The sequence below is a fragment of the Hippopotamus amphibius genome, chromosome 14 (assembly GCF_030028045.1).
Source record: "Hippopotamus amphibius kiboko isolate mHipAmp2 chromosome 14, mHipAmp2.hap2, whole genome shotgun sequence".
Lineage (NCBI taxonomy): Eukaryota > Metazoa > Chordata > Mammalia > Artiodactyla > Hippopotamidae > Hippopotamus > Hippopotamus amphibius.
In genome coordinates, this window is record NC_080199.1 from 69,049,409 (window position 1) to 69,071,985 (window position 22,577).

The 22,577-nt window shown below is 37.4% G+C and overlaps 2 protein-coding genes across 5 annotated transcripts in view; both read right to left on the minus strand.

Moving 5' to 3' along the window:
• NBEA (neurobeachin) overlaps positions 1-22,577 on the minus strand; it is a 625,442-nt gene that overhangs the window by 137,480 nt on the left and 465,385 nt on the right. The window lies entirely within an intron of this gene.
• LOC130835686 (high mobility group protein B3-like) lies at positions 1,547-2,236 on the minus strand. Its single transcript, XM_057707393.1, has one exon. It carries the CDS (start codon positions 2,150-2,152, stop codon positions 1,547-1,549), a length of 606 nt encoding a protein of 201 aa, XP_057563376.1. The 5' UTR covers positions 2,153-2,236.

Below are 22,577 nucleotides of genomic sequence, written 5' to 3' on the forward strand. Positions count from 1 at the left end.
ATGGCATATTTACTGCATTTGTGATGCTGGAAAAAAAGTGTCATTATGAATAAACACAACCCAGTGAGGACATTACTACTTGGACTGTGTTTATATTATACAACTTGACACAGGCGGCTAAAAAGTGAAGCACTGTCACAAAAAATCACAACTGATTAATTTCTGTGAGTCAGATGGTTGTTTCAGCATTAGGTAGATTATTACATAAGTATGTTCACTTTATATGTAACTATGTAGTTACATGTAATATGCGTAGGTCAACACTTTGTTCATGATATGACCACATATAAATAAATAATTATATATAAAATACACCTTACACTCAGTAGTGTTTTTCAGTCACATCTTCCATAGGGTAACTGCAAGCATTGGCACATAAACAAAAAAGTCAAATACAAGACTCTGTGTGTGTTTGCGTGTATATAAATGCACAGGGGCTTCCTAGGTGGTGCAGTGGTTAAGAATCCGTCTGCCAATGCAGAGGACACAGGTTTGATCTCTGCTCCAGGAAGATCCCACATGCCGTGGAGCAACTAAGCCCGTGAGCCAAAAAAAAATTAAAAAAAATAAAAAATAAATGCACAGAACAGGCTGGAAGTGCTATGCATCCTGACTGCTAAAAGCAGACTCCCACTGTCACTTATTTTTAAAGTCATCAGTCACAAGATTTAATTTTTTTTAAATGTAATACTGTTTATTTAACTTCAAAAACATTTCAGCATTCTAAACATACAAAAAAAAAATAACAGAATGTTGCAGATCGTGTTTAGTACAGAAGGTTCTTGAACTTTCATCCATGCAGTGGCTCTTGGCTTTGCTGACAATGAAGAGTTCTATGGTTTGTTTAGAAAACAAACAGTTTTAAAACTACCGCACTTCAACTAAAAAGGATCCAAAACACTTCTCATGCCAGCCGACCCCCCCTTTACCACAGCTAAGAACGGCAGCGGGATGCGATGTCTCTATATACAAAACAAGACAACCTGAAGCTAAAGAGATGCCCACTGCAGTGGCCACAGGCCCAGCCCCACAGTGCACGCCCTGAGCTACGGCCCCCTCTGGAAGGCATCGCCCCCACAGCCCCCACGCCAAGCAAGGAGCGTCAAGAGTGTGTCTCGGTTGCTTTGTTCTTTTTACAAACTATAGATCATGTACAGCTGAGAACTCGGGATTCCTAGCCAATGACCATAGGGTTAACACACCACCTTACAAAAATTAAAAAAAAAAAGCCAGAAATCTTTAAATGCCTTGTCACACCAACAGCAAAGTGCACAGAGTGAGGAGAACACGAGAGCCTTTTCCTTTTTAAAAATGTTTGGAAATATGTACAACTTTGATACAGTTTCCGGGTGCTCCAGACACCCATGGCCACTTCATGTAAAGCACTGACAATCGCTAGAGCACTCTGAGAGACTACGATATGGTCATGATCCATTCGGGCAATTAAACCTAAAGAGGGCAACAGACACGTCTCGGCCGAGAGGTGTGTCAAGCACGGCGCTCCCTACTCTAAGGTATCCACAAGCAGACAGGTCAACAGTTTTTTTTATTTATCCTCCTCCTCCTCCTCCTGCTCCTCCTCGTCCTCCTTGTCGTCTTCATCTTCCTCTTCCACCTTTTTCCGGGCAACTTTAGCAGGACCCTTGGCACCATCAAACTTCCCTTTAGACTTATAGTCTGCGACATCCTTCTCATACTTCTCCTTCAGCTTTGCTGCCTTGTTGATGTATGGCTGCTTCTCGCTGTCACTTAAGTTATTCCACATCTCGCCCAGCTTCTTTGTCACATCTCCAATAGAGATGCCAGGGTTTGTAGATTTGATCTTGGGGCGGAATTCGGAAAAGAACAGGAAAAATCCAGACGGTGGCCTCTTGGGGGCGTTAGGGTCCTTCTTCTTCTTGCCTCCCTCAGCTGGTCCGTAATCCTTCATTTCCCGATCATAGCGCACTTTATCTGCTTTTGCCATTTCATCAAATTTAGACTTCTTTTTCCCAGACATCGTCTTCCACCTCTCAGAGCACTTCTTGGAAAACTCTTTAAAATTGACAGGAACCTCAGGGTTTTTCTTCTTATGTTCCTCTCTGCATGTCTGCACAAAGAAGGCATAAGCAGACATCTTGCCCTTTGGTTTCTTGGGATCACCTTTAGCCATCTTGACTGTATTGTTCGCTAGTCTGGGCAGCGCAGGGCACGACGCGCGGCTCAGCGCTCCACAGCCTCGCGCTAGCTGCCTCCACGAGAGCCGCCTCCAAGATTTAATTTAATGGTAGTAATATTATACTATATATTAACATATTTGAAGTATATTGATGAAAATGTCACTACAAAAAATATGGAATTGGCATCTAATAACTGCCATTCACTAGTCTGGCTGATTTGGTTACCTTAAGTAAACCTCTCTGAGACAGTTTCCTCATCTATAAAATGGTGAAAATGAAGTCCGCCTCACGGGATTGTTGTGGATTAGACAGTGGGCAGAGGGTATCTGGCACAATGTCTACAACACAGTACATGATTAGCAAAGTTACTACCATATTTCACTTAAGAGAATCCAAAGAGCAAACAATTCAAAATTGGGTTTTACCCCTTAAAAATAACACTCCCTCTGAGAGCATATGGGGCTGGATATCGCTTCTACTGTATAATGGATGTCTTTCCTAATAACTGCATCACATTGAAACCACAGTAAGTAAACAGAATGCAGCAACTGAGTCGGGAATATGTCCAAACTATGGTTACCACCGTACTCCCCCCAAAAGGACCGTAAGAACCTCAATGAATACAGAAGAATAGGATTTAGTTTCTCTGTCCTGATAATTGAGGTGAAGTGGACATGCATTTAAAATTTCATATTTTCCTATACAAAATACATGTTTCTAACATGTAATGATTTTACTCAAGCTTTCATGTATAATTTTGTCATTAGTTTGCTCAGTACTGCTTTCCTGCTGCATTATTTAATTCATTTCAGTCATGTAGGAGTAAGGAGAGCTATGGCCTACTGACCTCAATTTTCACTTAAAGAAACAAATTTCCTTTTTGCAAACTAAGACAATTTTTCTCCTGTCAACCTTGTTTTAAAATATTAACCTTCTTCCCATCACAGTAAATATTCATATTGGTCATCCAGATTTGCTCACAATTGCAACTTTAATCAAGTTGCAAAATTGCTTCTGTTCTTAGTTTATGTATCCCAAAGAAAAGATGAAAAATGAATATTTTCAATGAATTATCTTTGTTACTATGTAAATGCACTTAAAAATGTCTCCTTTATTTCTCTTTGGCATCAACTAACATCTAGAATGAGAACAAAGCAGGGCAAGTAGAGTCTGATTATAGGTTTTCTTGATGATGACTAGGCATGCTGTTTCTGGAAATCTATGGCCTGCCCTTCTGTTAAAAGCCATCATAATGGATGTATTTATTCTGGAGTAAAATTGTTGGATATATGAAAGACTGAAATATGATAGGAAGTCTAAATTGAACATGATCAAATTACTACAATGCATCCACAAAATACTGTGGAATTCCTAGGGAAAGAAGGAAGAGAATAGAACCATGGCGGAGTACAACTTGTATTTGTAATGATTTATTTCATATAAGTGATCAGAAGCAAATACGGCAGAATTTTACAGTATGTTAAAGTTAGGCATTGGATACACAGCACTGGTTCTATTACTCATTTTTTTCTGTTGATGTGAGTATTTCATAATAAGATGATTTAAAATAGTAACAAAACAAAAGTACTGAGTATACGCTTTTATATATATCTCTATAGGTTTACCAAACATTTTCAAATATTCCACTTTGTTTAATCATCACAAAATCACTGTGTAATGGGTAGGGACAGAAATTTTATTCCCGTTTTACCAGTGAGAAGGAAAAGACTTAATGATGTTAGCTTACTTGCATCAAGGTCACAAAAAACCTGAACACTGGCAGAGCTGAGACTAGAGCCTCTGAGTTTCCATACAGCATACTTTCCTATAAATATGGGCAGGCTTTCTCAAATTTATTTCATTAATACAGTAATATTTGCAATGATTTCCTACAATCATTTAATGCATATCTTGGTAAACATTTGATGATTTGATATACAAGGCACTAAAGCAAAGCAACTATATTAAGCAATAACATTTAATAGCATTGGATAATAGCTCATTTCTAACAAGCATTAGTTTGCCTTAAATATTTTCTGAAACATGGTAGGATACCAAAAAATAGAGTAATTAATAAAGTTTGTTATTCAACATAATTCTAAATAAATGACAGCAATTTTAGCTCTCTAGGTAAAAATTTTAAAAATGGGTCCACATCAGGGATTGGAATACACTGTGTCCTATCTTTATAATGCTGTCTAGATAAAAGCCTCCTCATCACTCTTCCAGGTAGTCTGTTCTCAAAACAGTACTTTGCCTGCTGATTAGAAACATAAGTGCCAGCAGTTTTAATTCTTCAACATTGTGTAAACAAATCTTTATTGGGAAGAGAGTTGTTTTATACTTTTTCATGATATAGAAACCAATAAGTTTAATTATAAAATTCACATATACATGCACTAGTTAATGTTATTTTTAATAACGTAAAAATAAAATCCAAGTGATGTATTATGGCATTTGTGTTTTCCTTGGAAAATATTTAGCTTTATTTGGGTTTGCTGGCTAAGAATGACAAACTCAGTGTTGAAGTAAAGGAATTTAGGGACTTCCCTGGTGGTCCAGTGGCTAAGACCCTGAGCTCCCAATTCAGGAGACCCAGGTTCGATCCCTAGTCGGGGAATTGGATTCCGCCTGTCTCAACTAAAAGCCCGCATGCCGCAACAAAGATTCTGGGTACTGCAACTAAGACCCGGCGCAGCCAAATCAATCAATCAATAAAATACTAAAAAAGAAAAGAAAGAAAGGAATTTAAAAACGACAATACTGTTCGGGACTTTCTACATGGTGCAGTGGTTGGGAATCCACCTGCCAGTGCAGAGGACATGGGTTTGATCCCTGCTCCAGGAAGATCCCACATGTTGCGGAGCAACGAAGCCCGTACGCCACAACCATTGAGCCCATGTGCCACAACTGCTGAGGCCCACACGCCTAGGACCTGTGCTCCACAAGAGAGAAGCCACCACAATGAGGAGCCCCGCGCTGCAATGAAGAGTACCCCCCACTCGCCACAACTAGAGAAAGCCCATGTGCAGCAATGAAGGCCTGGTGTAGCCAATAAATAAATCAATAAATAAAAATAGACATTTAAAAATGACAATATTGTTCAATGACATAGAACTTGATACAGAATTTACCCTAACTGGAATAAATAATCTATGAATTTAATATATTGAGGACAGTCCCATAACTAGAGTTTATAGGAAACACTGCTAGGCACTTGGGAGAGTGGGAAAAAGTGAGTCATAGGAGATGGGAGGAGGGAAGGCTTTGGGGGCGCTCCCTGTACCCCTTTCCTCACTCACATCACATTGCTCATCGCTGACTAGCTGTTTGGAACGCAGCTAAAGGATTTGATTTGTTCCTTTGGAGCACAGTCAAAGAGAGAAGGATCTTTCTTTCTTTTTTAACCTCTAGCACAGTTCTTCCTTATGGATTCTGAGTTGGCTGCAACTGTGGTGTAGACCTGAAGAGAGCAAGTGAGGCTCTGCAGTCTCCTCTCTGCAATGCCCCAAGGAAAGAGTGTTTCACCAAAGACATCCTACCAATTAGGTTCATTTGGGCTATTATCACTCTTTTAGGAATGAGCACAGCAACAAAGCATTTAGGAAACAATGAATATTAAAACAGTACCATGGAACAGTGATGAAAATAGAGTGGCAATTTAAGTTCTTTGTTTTTTTGTTTGCTTTATTAAGTTCTTAGTTTTAAAATGTTTTCATCTATCAAAAAAGAAAAAGAAAACACATGAATTGAGCGTTCATTTTAATGTTAAAAAAAGAAAATATCAAGGGAAAAAAGCAGAAAGAAGTACAGTTAAAAATAAAATCACTGGAAAGTTAAAAAGTAAAAATTTTGAAAGTCTAAAAAATGGTTCCTTGAAAAGACAAATAAAAAAGACAAATCACTTGGTAACTATCTTTAAAACAGAGGAAAAAAAATACGAATCTAAAGAGTAGGGCTGTAACAATGGACACAGAAAGATGCTTAAAAGGAGAAATGAGGGACTTCCCCGGCGGCGCAGTGGTTAAGACTGCGCTCCCAATGCAGGGGGCCTGGGGTTGATCCCTGGTGAGGGAACTAGATCCCACATACATGCCACAACTAAAGAGCCTGCGAGCTGCAACTAAGGAGCCTGCCTGCCATAACTAAGATGCGGTGCACCTAAATAAAAAAAAAATTAGAAATGAATACTCTGAAAAACTGTACGTATTTTAAAATAACTTCTATTTTACAATGTTAAGCAGCTCCCAGGAGCGGAAAGCATCGCCTTAGGCAGTAACTAACTGGGTGTCCCCACCTGGAGAGATTTCTTCCACCACAGAGTTCCCACTTCAAGCTACTGTCTCTGAAATCTGAGGGTCCAGCCCAGCCCTCCCACAGGTCACAGACCCATCGCCCACTGTCCACTAGACCTCTTCAGCTTAATGTCTCACAGGAAACTCCGTGAAATAGGTCCAAAATGAAACTATGTTTTCCTTAAAACTTGCTCGTCTTTCTTAAGGAAAGTAAACTTAAGTGCTCAATCATTCTGAGGTCAGACAGAAATGGGTGTGAAACTTCGCACTTTATGAGTTATGCGATTACATGCAAAGTACCTAAATTCTTGAAGGCTTGTACTTCTCATCTATAAAATAGTGAAGATAAGATAAAATTCACAGAGGCGGTGCGATAATTAAATAAATAAATGACTAGGAAGGTCTCTAGCACAATGCTTTTGTGTAACATAATTACTCAGAAAAAGTGGTGACTATTATAGTGGTAAAGTTCCTATTATCTTAATGAGTGGCTCTCCTATTCATGAAATAGTCAAAGCTGAAAATTTGGGACTTATCTGTAAACATTTCTGTTACTTCAGTTGTTATCTCTAACTGATGACTAAATCTTGTTGATTCTAGCTCCAAAACATTTCTCAAATCTGTCCTTTCCTCTCCGTTGCCAGTGCTGAAGTCCTCACTGGGTCCACTGCAAGTCTCCTAACCGGGTCCCTAATCTGTTCTAATCCAGCCTTCGCAATGCCCTGGCCTCCAGACTCTCCCGGCCCACTTCCAGCGTCTGACTGCTGCTGCGGGAGGTCAGCTTCCAGCTCCAGGTCCCCCCAGGCCCCGGCCCCCACACTCCACTGAAGCCTCGTGTTCTCAGAACCCCCTGCGTATTTCTCACCCCACTCCCCATGCTTCCTGCAACCTGCTCCTTCAACCTGCATGGACCTCTGTCCGACCTCCTGGACGCTGGTTCCCTTCTGAGACTCTTCCTGTTAACCTCCAAAGTTAGCTGGGTGTTCCTTCTTTCCTCCTGTATAGCGTACTGAGGGAAGCTAGCAACAAAATGGTTGAAAAGGGGAGACTTTTTGGAGTGTTATGCCCCAAACATCCTTCTTTCCTTGGAGAAGCCTCCCCATATTCTCAGGGGTGTACCCTGCACATGATGTGTTTGTGTGTACCCCCTTCTCCCCAGTCACAGCTGATTAAGACCAGGGTGAACACCTGCTGCAGGCGCTAGCCAATCAGATTCCCTCTCCCTGAAATTGGAAACTACAATTTTATTTGGTATCGAAGCAGTGATAAAAGGAGCCAGAGGCTACTTTTGGGTTTTGAGCAGGAGATTCGGGGGAATCTAATCTGTGGAAAGAAACAACAATGAAGCAGAAGCAGAGTCAAGAGACCATGTGGCCAAGAAAGGGAGACATCTAGACTCTCCAATTCTAGAAATTCAGGTTTTCCAATTCTCAGTTCCAGCTGTACTTGCCATTGGATTCTATGAACTACCCCAACTGCTTAAAATAAATGATCTTTTAGATGAAGCTAGTTTGAGTTCTATTTCTTGCAGCCAAATGATTCCTGAAAGTTCATACTTGTGATAATAATGGAATCAGGATTAGAACTTGCAGGTGGCGCTTGGCTGCTTAAATCCTATCAGAGTCTATTTTTTCCCATAGGGTTCTTGACCAAGAAAATACACATCAAATAGTAATAATCGGATGCAACATTAAGAACTTAAAAATAATTAATAGCTGATACTATCCGCTCTCATTGCAAGGCTACTCTGGCAAGAGTTGGATTGAAGAATGTAATGTGGATCTGAAGCCAAAGCAAGGCTTCCACCACCCAGCAAAAAAAAAAAGATTTTGGGGTATAAATATCTGGATATCTCTGTGGGGGGAAATGACGGGGCTTCAAAAGGGACCTAACTCGACTTGATGATTCTACAGAATAAGATAGAAGAAAACAGGCTGGCCAGGCTACGTAGAGGGATCAGTTCTGTCTGGATGTGTTCACCTCATGTGAGCGCTAACAATTTAACATTATACTGACCCTACCAATAGTGAATTTTTATGGGCCAATGAATACTGCAGGTTCTGGAAAATCACAGTAGAAATTCCTTTCCCATGGGAAGAACAACAAGCAGTAGTTTCTCCTCTATGGACAAAGCAGATGTGTGAGGAAATAAAAAGGATCTCTCCTCAACAGCAGTCTCATCAGTAAAAATTGTCTAGAAAGAAAAAGTAGAGTTTATGGTATGTCATAAATAAATCATGAGTTTCAAGAGTAATCTCTCCAACTGAAGCAATAAAAAAAAAAATCACTTTGAAACCTCCAATGGACTTTACTCTGGTTTAAGAAAGAGGAGGCTTGTGAGAAGCGAGAAGACTGTTCTTTTCCACTGAGGGGTCAAGAAGGAAAGACAACCCAGGCGAAAGTAACGCATGATCCTATTGGAAAAGGGGGAACCAATTCCTGGAGCTATCGGGGAAAATGAGGCAACCGCTCACTTGGTTGGTGTCCTTGGGAGTCTTGTTGTCAGGATGTCCCCAGTTTATCAGCATCTCTGCTCTTACAATCCTGGACACTCTTACCTGCGCCTCATTACCGTCACCACTGGCACGTCTTCCCTCCTGACCTCTCTCAGGCCCTTCTTCTATTAAATGCCCCTGTCCTCAGTGCCACCAGAGCTAAGGGGGAGAATGTCCCAATCTGTCTGGTACAGGGAGAGACACGACGCCTGATGCATTCTTACCACTGGAGCATTGTTCATGTGGCGATTTTATCACTGAAGCGCTGTTACACACGGGGATTTTATCACGGAAGCACGGCTATACATGGTGACTGTATCACTACGAGGCACTTTAGGCTTACCTTCTACCTAAACAAATCATCAGATTATATTAGGCTTTTCATTTCCTCCCTAAAGCATTACTGACTTTTATCTACATTATGCTGAATTCTACTTTCAGCCTTTTGCTGAAATTATTTTTAAAAATAAGCAAAACTAATACTTCATTCACAGATGCCCAGGAAATTGAAAGTTAAATGAGATAATATCATTATCAAAAGCATTTTTATATAAGTATTTGGGCATGTTAATGTGATAAGCACTATATAAAGCCAATTAAAGAGACGAATGATCCTACCTTTAAAAGACTATAAATTGAAACATAAAATTGGAATAAACTCATAGGTGCAAACAACTGACTAAAACTAAAATCTTATCTGATACTAAGGAGTGTCATTTTTGTGCACTCCTTAGGAAGGAGACTAAAATTTTGAAATTTGGGCAATGTAGGACTATGAGAAAATGTCTACATTTCCCCCCAAAAAAGACTGGATTTAAAAACAGTTTATAAGAAAAGACAAAAAGAAGGCTTAATAGGTAAGGGAAGTTGGACTTTTAAAAGAAAGGAAGAAAAAGAACTCTAGGCATAACAAGTTTGAAAGGCTAAGTAGAGGTGTCCTGGTCAATCTGCTGATGTTTACTTTTCATCTCCACAATCAAGTATCAAAATTTACCAAATGTAAAGGTGAGAGAGGAGCTAATTCTGCTTCTTTTGTCATCTTCTATGCTTGATTTGGGCCAATGGTTACCAAAGAATTGCTCTCTTACAGTCATCAGAGGGGCAGCGTGTGCAGTGGAAATGGTCAGGCTCTATGAGCTAGCCCACAGCATTCCTCCCCGAAATGTAGGATACAGCAGGCATTCTCCCTCACCCAAATTATGTCAATTATTGCAATCATGTGACTAGTGCTAACGAGCAGGGAAACCATGTGTACTCACCCTGACTGGGCATTTGTCTGCGAAAAAGTATGTTGTTTTCACTCCCCTCATAAAACTGCAGGGGTGTGCTTTCTCTAAGTTTAGTAAGTAATACCATTCTACCCATCATCTGGCATAATTATGACTAATGCTTCCTGCCGTCGCCAAATTGAGGCAACTGGATAAACACAGGAGTCAGAGTTAAGAACGCCTGTCGTATAACATCTCTCTCACTAAGACAAAGACATGTAGAGCCTTGTGGCACAGTGGAAAGCATGGACTTGGGCATTAAATAAACTTCAGTTCCACTTCTGGCTCTGTCACTTTACTGCTTTGGTGCTTGAGAGGAAGTAATTTGGACTCTCAGGGTCTGTTTCCACGTTTTTAAAGTGCGGATAAAAAATACCAATATTTTAGGGTTGTTATGAGGAATAAATAAATATAATAAAGTATTCCATATTTCTCTTTCCTTATCTCCATATACCATAAATATAACTGTAAGAGAATGTTGGTGTGTTTAATAAATTGGATTCATACGTCATATGAAAAGAGCACTACCTTCCCAATCAAGCAGGCAACTTCATGCAGCCAGGTTCTTTATACCCAGGACTGAACAAAGGGCCTGGTCCACAAAAGACACACACTAAGTGCATGTCTACAAATGGTAACTCTTTGATAATAAATTGAGATGTACAAATCAGCAAGAAAAAAACTCCTGAAATGTTAAATAAATAATCTAAAGGTTAATATTGTTTTCACATGGGGAAGTCAAAGCTCAGCCATGTATAAGGGAAAATGGTAAAAATTAAAAGCACTCGGGCAATTCTCTGGTGGTCCAGTGGTTAGGACTTGGCACTTTATTTGCTGTGTCCCAGGTTCAATCCCTGGTCAGGGAACTAAGATCCTGAAAGCCTTCAGCGTGCCAAAAAATAGATAAATACATACATACATACAAGTACTTGACTGAGATTGCTAGAGAACTTGATTTAATTCAATTCAACAAATATTTATTTAGCTTCTTGTTAGGTTTCATCAGTTTTGGAGCCAGGGAAACTTGGGTACAAATTAAATGGAGACTCAAAGAAGAGAGAAATAGATGCATTTGATGGGTTTGGGGAAATTTTCTTATTAAAGATGATATCGATAACATTACTGGTATCCATGTCTGCATATGTACGTACACATTAAACTGTTGGTTGTTGGCTGGATATTAACTTTGAATGATTCTCAATTCTCACTGACACCTGAATCCCAACCATTTGTTACCTTCCCTGAATGTGTGAACCGACTATGTAGACAAGGATGAAACTTAGGTTTTAGATTCAGGTTCCCAAATTAATCTTCAACTTTGAGTATCTCCGCTGAGTATATATTTAAGCTTGTAATTTGATCTTCCAACTTTCGTACTATCTCAGTACACAGAAATATAGTATACTTTTAATGTTTCTGCAACATTTAAGATTAACTCCATAGCAGGAGTAAATTACAGTCAGAAGGGAATTCACGTCCCCAAAGCTTTCTTAGATTCCAGCAAAACACCTGTGTTTCTATTTTGCAAACAGGATAGTGGCTGCTATATTATAATTGCATCTTACTGTGTGTGATATAATGTGTACTTTGGAATAACTGGCCAAATGAGAAGTTACAAGAAAGAGGTAATAGAGGAAAACATAAATGAAGATGTTAGTATTTTAAAGTTTCATTTGATAAAAGGAAATATATTTACTGTTATTTAAGGAAGACAGGTATTACATGAATGGGAAATGTACTTGGAAAATGGAAGTAAGAGTTAAAATTGATTATAAAATGTATCATTTCCTTAACCTAATGATCTCAAGATGATTAAAATAATAATCTAATGGATGTGGAAATGTTTCATCACTGAATGTGAATCTCTAAATTTAAAAGAGCAATTTTGGGGGCAATGCATGGAAAAACGCATTTTGAAATTTTATAATTTTTGTTTTTTAAAGGTATAACTAATAATGAAAGCTGCTACAAAATAAAAGAATAAATATTCTGCTGGATTTTTGTTGTGGCTTCAGAACATTCAAAATGTAATAGAGATTATGTGGTTTTTGATAAGAAGGGAGGTGACTAAAAAGTGCCTTGTCAGTTTTCCACTCCTTGCCAGCTGCATTAAAATGCAGCTCAGAGCACCTTTTTTTCCCTCAGTCTGGAATTTCAGGAGCAAAGAGTACAAAAGAGCTGATGAGCAATGAATGCTTCACCCTTCCTCAATTAATCTTGTCTCTCTACCTTTGCTTTTGCTTTCTCTCTACATGAAGGTAATAATGACACCCTCATCCATTATCCTTTTATCCCTGTTATTCTCGTGAAATTGCTTAATAATATGTTACAGATTCGTCTTCACTCACATAATTCTTCCTGTCATTTGCAGTATATCATCCTACAAACATACAGCCCACTTTCACTGGCCGTTCTTTGAAGATTATTGTCAGTGACATCTTCAGGATGCGTTTGGAATCTGGAGCATCATTTCCGTTGCAATGGGGAATTACACTGACTTATCTGTCATTGCCAAAAGCACAACAAGCAATTCAGTGTTAATGCAAAGGTAACACAGGTTTTTATCCTGCCACCAGAACAAGAGCTCTTGTAAATTTATGCTAATATGGTCCTTTTAGAGTTTAATAACCTCTTACCCTACTAGAAAAAGACCCCCCCCCCCCCACACACACAAACACATATGAACTCACACTGCCATATACTGGAAAGAAAGCTAATCAAAGGGTCATTATTTATTTTCAATCTTTTTTTCATACTCATGTTAATTTCACTTGGAATATTATATAGACATGCTACGGAAAAGAGCAGAAATGAAGATTCCGTTCCAATCTCAAGTACTAAGTTATTTTTGATGAAAAAAAATTTTAACTTAAAGAATTAGTAAAAGTTCCTCCACGACTGCTGTTTTAGTTAGCTTTTCTATCAAGAGTTCAAGACCACTACAAATGAGCAGTTTTCCCTGATTGAGGGTGGCATTCCAGAGGGACCCAGGCAGTCCAGTGTGCGTGCCAAGTCTGACAACACATGACAAGCTGGTCGGCGTGCAGTAATTTGACTAATTATACCGGATTAGAGCATATTAATGCAAGCTGTTTTCTCCAGAGTTAATGACCTGCTGACTGGGTTCTGTTAGGCCCCACTAGGTCTACAGGCAGCTGAAAAACAAAACCCTGTTTTGTAAGCCCTCGTCATTTCACATCAGCAAATGAGTATATCAAACAACGGAGCAGCAAAATGTAAGCGACATTTGTCTGCTCTAAACTCCTGCAGCCTTCCCTAACTTTCCACCTCAAGGGCTTCTTTTATATAAATTTAATGTCAGTTTTCTTTTTTTGTGAAAAAGGAGTAGCCAAGAAGTAAAATCTGGGAGAAAAAAGAAATAATATTGAGTATGTTATTGTTGGAGGGGTAAAAGCTGCTGTTTCGAAACAGGTTTTATGTGAAAACAATTTAAAATTTATATTAATTTTATTATACATCTACCTTCTCCATAGCAAGAATATGTTACAAATAGTGATGAATGCCAAAAGATGAATGTGTAATAAAATCTTTTCTATCCCTAACTTTATTTGATATTTCCATTCCAAAAGGATTTTTATGTTTTAAAAAAAGTGGTTGGATGATTTAAAAATTACATAAATGTAGAAAAATGTAACATACTCGTATTTTCAAATTATTTGTCCATTTCTTTAAAATTAGGTCACACTTAACTCAAAACTAGCTGGGAACTTTAACATGTCCCTGAGTGTTTTAAAATTTATATAATTTATGTGTATAAATTTTGCTTCTGAAAAGATAAAGTGACTTACAGGAATATACAAAGTATTCTTAGAATTGAAAATAGATGAAAAACAAGGTCAAAAACAGGAAATGAATCTAGACATAAGATTAAAAATAAAAATGAAAAAGCACACCAGAGTCATTTAAACTTCCATTGTTTGGGCCACAAATTCATGAACTCCCAACAACCAATGTAAGACAAAAGAAGTAATAAATTCACCATAAAGTTAATAAGACAAAAACAAACCAATTCAGGAATAACTGCACAATTATTTCTAATCCTAAAGCTAGAAATAAATTCATGTCAAGTGTTTTCACAAAAAGGGCACTGTATAGTGTAATAAATAATGATTCAACAATATCCTCACACTGAATTTCAAGGCTTTTAGTACCTCCCAAAGCACAACTTAGAAAAATGAATCCTACAGAGAGCTAGTATGAGAGAGCCCACTCTTGCCTTCTGAGAAAAATGGACTCATCCAGAGTTTCCGTGCAAGAGGCCGACTTATGAGGACCAGGAGGTGCCTCCCCCAGGCAGAATCAATGGCAGCTAATCCACAGGTTTGCCAGTACTCTGTGGTTTGGTCTGGCTCATGAATATGAGCTCAGAGAATCAGATTCCTGTAGAGAATTGGAAATAGGAAATGCAGAATGAACTGTATAATTGGGTGTAGGAACTGAAGCTGAAATGTCTCATGATGTAGTCAGAGGTCAGGGGAACAAAGATGGGATATGGGCAAGCCTAAAATTCAAGTGGACCAAAGCTATGACCAAGTACAGGAAGCTTATGTGTTGAGGGAGAAGAAATGAATGTCTAGAGATTAGCAGACCAAGTGGTTTATGAAAGGGGGATAGACAAAGCAGTCCCTAGAGGCGACTCACTTCCTGACTTTTAATATTCCAGACCATAAATACATATACCTTTACAATAAAGTCCCTATTTCTTGAGGTAGCTTGAAGAAAGTCTATTCCATGCAAGCAAAGACTATGACCAGAGAAGAGGTCAACACAATGGGCCAGGTTCACAGTTTCTGCTAATCAGATTTCATCCAGGAGTACAGAATATTTAGGAAAACACAGACTCCTTTACATTCAGGCAATCTTCTATAAATACTGTTTCACTCAGCCAAAATTTGAATTGATATTGGGCAGTGTGTGAAGATTTTGCTTCCTGTCATGCGCCTATAGTTGTATTAGAAATTGAAAGCAAAACCATATGCTTTCACTGACAGTTCAAGACAGGGGTGAGTTTGGCAGGCTCTCTTGGAAATCTAGGTCTTTTAATGCCTGCTTGAATAGAAGACCATCCCATTTCTGCTATGGGGAACCAGGAGCAGGGCTAAGATAGATTTAGGAAAATAAGTCTCAGTTGCCTCTAATGCACAGACTTACAGAAAATCTCATCTTCAAATTTTGACTCCACAGCTAATAAAGTTCTTTGTTTAAAGCAAACAAATAACAAACTAGAGCCAGATAAAAATATGAAAATGTCTATGTTGGGCATTAAGGGAACTTTCAGCAAAGATCTCTGCATCTGGTGCAATTTCAAACATTATGGCTTTTTAGTCACCCTACTAATTATTTGCAAATACTATGCTTTAGATATCTGCTCTTCACTGACACTATTTCAGGTTAGGCCATCAAGAACTCCTTTGGCACTGTTGTCTTTCAATTCATTTTCATAATAAAGCCAGAGTAATTATTACTGAGTAAAGTAAATCTGCTTAAAATATTTTAACAGCTTCCTCTTCCCAACACCTGACAGTAAAATGTAAACTTCTCAATATGATCTATAATCTCCTTCAAAATTTGGCACTATCCTTTCTAGGCTGACTCTTGCCAGTGTCCTATCCCTCGTAGTCTCCCAATATACAGCTTCTTTCAAATCCTTGACTGTATCTTGTCGTCTCTCATCTCCAGGCCTTCATATGTAGTGCTCCAAGGATGAGCACTCAGGTCAGACAGATCTGAATTCTATTGCCAGTTCTACTAATTTTTAGGTCTGTGATTTTGAGCAAATTGCTTAACTTTCCTGAACCTTTACTTCCTCATCTACCAGTGTGGATCATAATATCTATCTTTAAGAGGCTGTGATGATAAAGTTGTAGAGTTGTTACAATTACTTTAGATGGGGGCACCAATCTATCACCAATTAATATTAACAAACATCAGGGAGTTTTGACTGACTACAGTCAACACTGTAATATAACTACTAAAATGGTCCTTGCAAAACTAGGATAAATTGTTATGATAGAAAGGGATATAACTGTAACATGTTCAACCAGGCCATTTCTGAGTATTATACCTAAGAAGTAAAGTTAAAATTAAAGAATACCCAGAAGAGGCTTGCCCATGTGGTAGCTGTGCAGGCAGTGGTAGTGGTAAAATATTTTGAGGTAGAGACAACGATTTGCTAAGAGACTATATATGTGAGATATGAGAGCGAGAGAAGAGTCAAGGATAACTCCAAAGCTTTGGCTTGAACAGTTGGATTGCTGAGGTTACAAGAAAGTTAGAGAAGAAAATCTGTGGGTGAAACAATCAGGGGCAGAAGGAAAGGAAAACAGGAGTTCAGAAGTGGATACGGTAAGTTTGACTTATCTATTAGACACCCAAGTAGAAATGCCTTGTAGGCAGTTGAGTGTAAGAGCCTGGAGTTCAACACAGAGATCCAGGACACAAATAATCACTGTGGATTTTTCAGCACACTGATGATATTTAAAGCCATGTGGCTGAAGGAGATCGCCAAGGGAGTAATTGTAAAAAGGAAAGAGAAGTCCAAGAACTAAGCACTGGGGCTCTCCAAGGTAGGGTGGTTGAGGAGGAAAAAAGAAAGGAGACTGAAAAGGAGAAGTGAGTGAGGAAGGAGGAGAACCAGAGTAGGGTGTTCTAGAAGTCAGAGTAAGAAAGTGAGTCAAGGATGAGGATGTGATAAATTATGCTGAATAGAACTGAGGTTGGTCTCCAGACTTGGCAAAATGAAGGTCATTGGTGACCATGACAAAAATACTTTCAGTTAAGTGGTGAAAGCAAAAGCCTACTTTGAGTGGATTTAAGAGAGAAAGGAAGAAATCACTGGAGACAGCTTTAAGGGGTGAAAGGTGTATAGTGGCTAGAAGAGGAAAAATTAACAGGAGATCCTTATTGCTATATACATCCAAAGTGGCTGGGTGGATAGTAAGAAGGTGTCCTGCAATGTGAAATTAGACCAGATGACTTCCAACTTTCTAACTCTATGACAGTAGTTTTATAATTTGAGAAAGGGTCTGGAGTTAGGAATCAAGAGTGGCCTGTTCTAGTTCTTCTCACTAGATGTGTGATCATCAACAAGTTATTTGGGGATTTTGTGTTGAAAAATTGGAATGGAATAATTTATTGCAAATTCTAACTCTAGACACGTCAGAGGTAATTTATTAAGGATTTATCTTTTGACTATGTTGCAGGGGATGAGTGAGGGAGTAGCAGAACACTAATAATTTTTGGTGCTAGGCATTTGCTAGTCCTTACACACTATTTATATCTTCCCAAGATCCTATGAGGCAGGTCTTAGTGGTTCCAATTTTTGGGTGAGGAAACTAGAGATCTGAAAAATTAAGTGGCTTTATATCCAAGTTTGGCTAACTGTGCAACCTGAGTTGTTTTAACCATAATATCTTAATGTCACAATTCTGTGTAAGAATTTCAAATTACTATTGCTAAATTAATATATATGATTTATCAAACACTTCTAAAACCTAATAAGGCAGACCTATAAATCTTTCCAATCATTTAAAAACTGCCAAAAATAATAATAAATAAAATTGGAAATATCTAAAATAATCTGAAGAATTAATATGAATCTGGTGTTAAATGATTATAGGAATTTGATTTTTCAACTTACCAGTTATTTAAATTTGAATTAAACATCAACTTGAAGTAAATATTATTTTTATATACAAGTTAAAACATAAATAAAATCTGTAAGCAAACTTAAAGACTAAAGTCAAAACTTTAAAACTAATTAATTTAAAATCAATTAATTGAATATTAATTAAAACACAATTTTTAAAAGTTCTCCCATGCACAAAAGTTTTCCCAGATACTAAAACTAATATCTCTGAGATTATTTATTTTATCACATTAACCTTTTGGATATGGAAAATGTATTTATTAAGGAAATTTCCCCAAGAGACAAAGGAAATTGGCAGCCATGCATTTTGAACCTATTTCTTCAATACTGTACTTTGGCTAGCCCTGCTAAGATGCAATCGCAAATTCAGAATATAGCTTCAATTCCAGTTTAGGCCTAGATGTATTCCTGATATTAGAAAACCATTAAGAAATTTGTATTTATGAACACTATATAAATAAATGAGCAGTGGAAGAGTTAATAAGTAAAAATGGAGCATTTAAACAAAAAAATCTAAGTGATTATACTTCCATTCCAGACTTCTTACTTCCATTTTTCACTCCCAATTCTCAAATCCAGAAGAAATTGTCATATCTAAAATTTTAGAGTAACCACAGAGCATAGTGAGTTAGTCTTACAGCAACAAACGTCAAAGGCCAGATATCTACCCCTGAAATAAGTTTGCTATTTCTAAGTCTAAACTCAAATCCTATGTATCTATGATAAACTAAATCTTATAAAAATTCAGTTTTCACCTAAATGTTTCGATTCCATATGAATTTATCATTGTTCCAAATAAGAATATGCATATTTTATTTAGGTGTATATTTTGATATTTATGGTAATGGAATACAGTCTTATTACAAAAGTAACTTTTAGAAATGTTATTTTGAATTCTGATTTTTGCCCATTTATATTCTTTACAATTATATATATACTTATATATATTTACTTTTAAAAGTCAATTAAATTCTACAATTTATTTGTCCATTGTTCACTCGCCATTTGGATATCCTCTTTTTTCAAATGCATGTTCAGTCTATGCACATTTTTCACTTGGGTTGCCCATCATTGTCTTACTAATTTGTAAGCTGCTTTTATACTGAGGATATGAGCTCTTTGTTAAAAACATGCATTGTAAATATAAAAAGAGAAGTCAATTAATAGAAGACAGTAATTTACTGAGGTAAAAATGATGTTCTGAATAGTAATATTTGTATTTAGTACTGAAAAAATAAGCAACATTCCATTTAGAAATAAAAAAATATATACCAATAAAAGAATTTTTATATTTTATTTTTACATACTCAAAAATAGAGCTGGAGCTGAGTTTTGAAAGCAATACATATGAACACTTCAAACACAAAGACAAGACAAATTGTCAATACCAGCAAGTCTACTTCTAGGAACTTATCCTAAAGAAATAACTGAAAAAGTGTACAAAGGGGTATTTGCAAAATTATTCATTGCTTGAAATAGAGAAAAATTAAAATTTTTATTTCTAGAGGATTGGTTATTCTACTGTATTTATACAATAAACATTAATTATGTAGCTGCTAAAAAGAATGATGAAGATTTATACTTATTGAAAAGTGTCCATATTACATTGCTGCATGAACAAGTCACAAAATTATTTGTATACTATCATCTGTAAAAATACATCTACCTGTATGTGGATACATACACTGAAAAAGTATGGCATTATAAACGCCAATTTTTCTCTCTGGGCTGTTACATTATGGTAATCTTAATTTTATTTTTTATAGAATTCTAAATTACCTACATTTTAACATTCAGCAAGTATTACACTATATGCATTAAAAGCAATAAATGTATTAGTTTTGAAAGCAAAACAAAAATTTGATTTATATTAGGGAAAAAAAGACTGATAAAGGTCATTAGTCTGTAGGCTAATAATATACATTTAAATGTATACTGTTCTCAATTTCACTGGAAACTAGTAAATATTTACATGCAAAAGAGAATTATTTTAAAAAGGGAATCATCATTGAATCCATGGGGAAGAGCTGTTAATGTTACCTCAAAAGTTAAATGATATCATTTGCTAAATTTTTATACACTAAGAAACTGAATTTTGTTAATGAAGTTTAAATGCTCATAAAACTTAAAGTAACTAGAAAAACAACCCAAAACTTGACTTTATTTTCTAATTTATGTTCCCAGTTCCTATAGAGGAATGGAGAGAAGCTGTGAGAATTTATGGACTCTTCCCAACTTTATCTGTAGGCCCAGACCCCATGTAGGGTATCAGATACAACCAAGAGTGTGCTGATAAACCAGCAGGGTGGCCAACCTCATCCTCAGGGCTTGCCATTCCTGTTGTATAAATACTCGCACCCAAGTGCCCCCAAGGTGCTGTCACTGGCTATGCAGCTGGGAAGAAATGAGTACTCGCGACTCTCACAAGCCTATAGGAGCCAGCTCCAGCGCACTGCTGGTTCCACACTGGAGATTTCCAATCTGTTTCTACATAAATCCACGTAAAAAATCTCGCAGAAAGAACAAACAAAATACCAGAGAAAATGTAACCAAGAAGGACACACCTCTAGAGAAGTCACTTCACTTGCTTTTTTCTGTCTGTGAACATAGTCTAAAACCAGCCTAATACTTCCTTTTGATATTATAATTATTTATAACTCTTTTCAGATGCTTTTTTCTACATGTTCTTTCCTGTATTATCAGTAGAAAGTTTCATTATGGTGTAAATGTTGAATCAGAAATGTATGTGCAAATGTTTTCAGCTCTTTGGAATGGAAATGAATAAATACAAAATATTTCATAGCAAGATGTCTTCAACAAGTCAACTGAAAGTCACTTTCTCAGTGAAAAATCTTCCCTGAATCTGCTGACGGATCACATTCCCCCAGAGTTCATTCAGTGGTCATAAATTTACATATATTTGGGTGCTTATTTGATTACTTCCTGTCTCCTCACTGCACTACAGCTCCAAAGGGCAGGGTGGTATTGTTTGGCTCTCTCTACTGTTCAGCAGCACAGTCTCTGCACTAGCAGGGGACTCCAAATATTTTTTACCTACATACATAAATCACTTTTTTACTGTGGGAAGATGATTATAGGTATACTCTCACACGCATGAGCATGCACACGTGAATACACACAGCCCTTTGGAAAATGTCAATATTCAAATTCAGTGAAGGAATTTGGAATTTAAAGGAATTAATAGGTTTTCTTTCTCATATTGGAGGCTCTGGAGATGAAAAAGAAGTTGAGGAAATGGAACGATGTGGAGTACATGGGTCCAGTATTTAATGATTTGTGAACAGCAAGAACTGCATTCACCATCTACTACATTTTAAGAAAGAGATATGTATTCAAAAGCCACAAAACACATACAAAGGGTAAAGTGGGTTAATAGCGCTGGGAGCTCTTGTGTTTGAGGCCACTGTGGTCCGAACATAAACAAAGATGTAACCGAATGCATATAATCTAGCCTGATTGCTATTTACCAGGCTGGCTTTTAATTCTTAGCAAGTCAGAGACAAAAAACAGCTTTGAAAAATATCAACATTAAGAGGACATTTACAAGTAAAAAATTAATGGAGAACCCAAAATAAAATTCTTGAAGATTAAGAATTACATCACCCTAACAAAATTTTTTTTAAGTTGGGAAACTATATTATTAGAAAGCAGCAAAGTGGTTCACATTAGACCCTCCACTAAACATTTAGCTGGTATTTTCCACACACTGCTCCAATGAAAAAGGGTAAGCAGTAAAAATGTGCTTCTGAGAGTTTTAAAACATATTGTACAGAAGTCACATCAAATTAATACTGAGGACCATTTAGAGCTTTCATTCTGAAAAGCTTTTGAAAGGGGATTAAACTATGAAAACTCTCATGATACTAAAGTATCTATTAATGGGTGGAGGAGGTAAGAAAGGAACAATGAAAGTGCTATTTTTAGATAAATCCTTACTTTTTGTGTAGCAGCACAAAGCTTTGCTGAAGAGCACAGCAATAGTTCTCTGGCAATATCCAACGCATGGAGGCGCTGATTAGTGGAATTCTGTTGTCTTTTCTTTTTAGAAATAGGTCATTTTCTTTACAGTGATGTATTATAGGTAGAGCACATTAACTAATATAAATATAACTCGATGGTATGGACAAACCAGAACAAAACGTTATTCTAAGTATTGCCATTCTGAGAAGACTATCGTAGGCTCTTTGTTTTCTTGAATAGGATGGAACTGATCTTTGCAAAGCCTCTAACAAACTACTCCCCTAAAAAATGAGTTTCCACTCTCTCTGGTAATATTTTACAGAATGAACAATTATGTTTTCAAAAAAAAAAAAGAGATGAAGAAGAAGCAGAAAACAGCTTCGAGGAATGAGGACACGAACCTAGACAGTTGTCATCTCATCAAAAATAATGAATGCTCAAGAGGCTTCAACTTCCTGTCTCCCAGCCACTGGTCCAATCACAACAGACCACCAAAGAGAAAAGAGTAGGCGAGGAAACACACTCTTCTTTATCAGCCTCAGCTAGCACCTGTAACCTCCGAACAACTACATACCAGCAGATCTGACAAGGCAACAACCCCAAAAGACAACTGGAGATGTCGCTGCTCACTGCTGAGCCTCCATCAGTGAGGGGGCGCGGCCCAGGGTGGGTGACGGCTCTGCGTCTGTCCCGTCCGCAGCCTTTCCCCC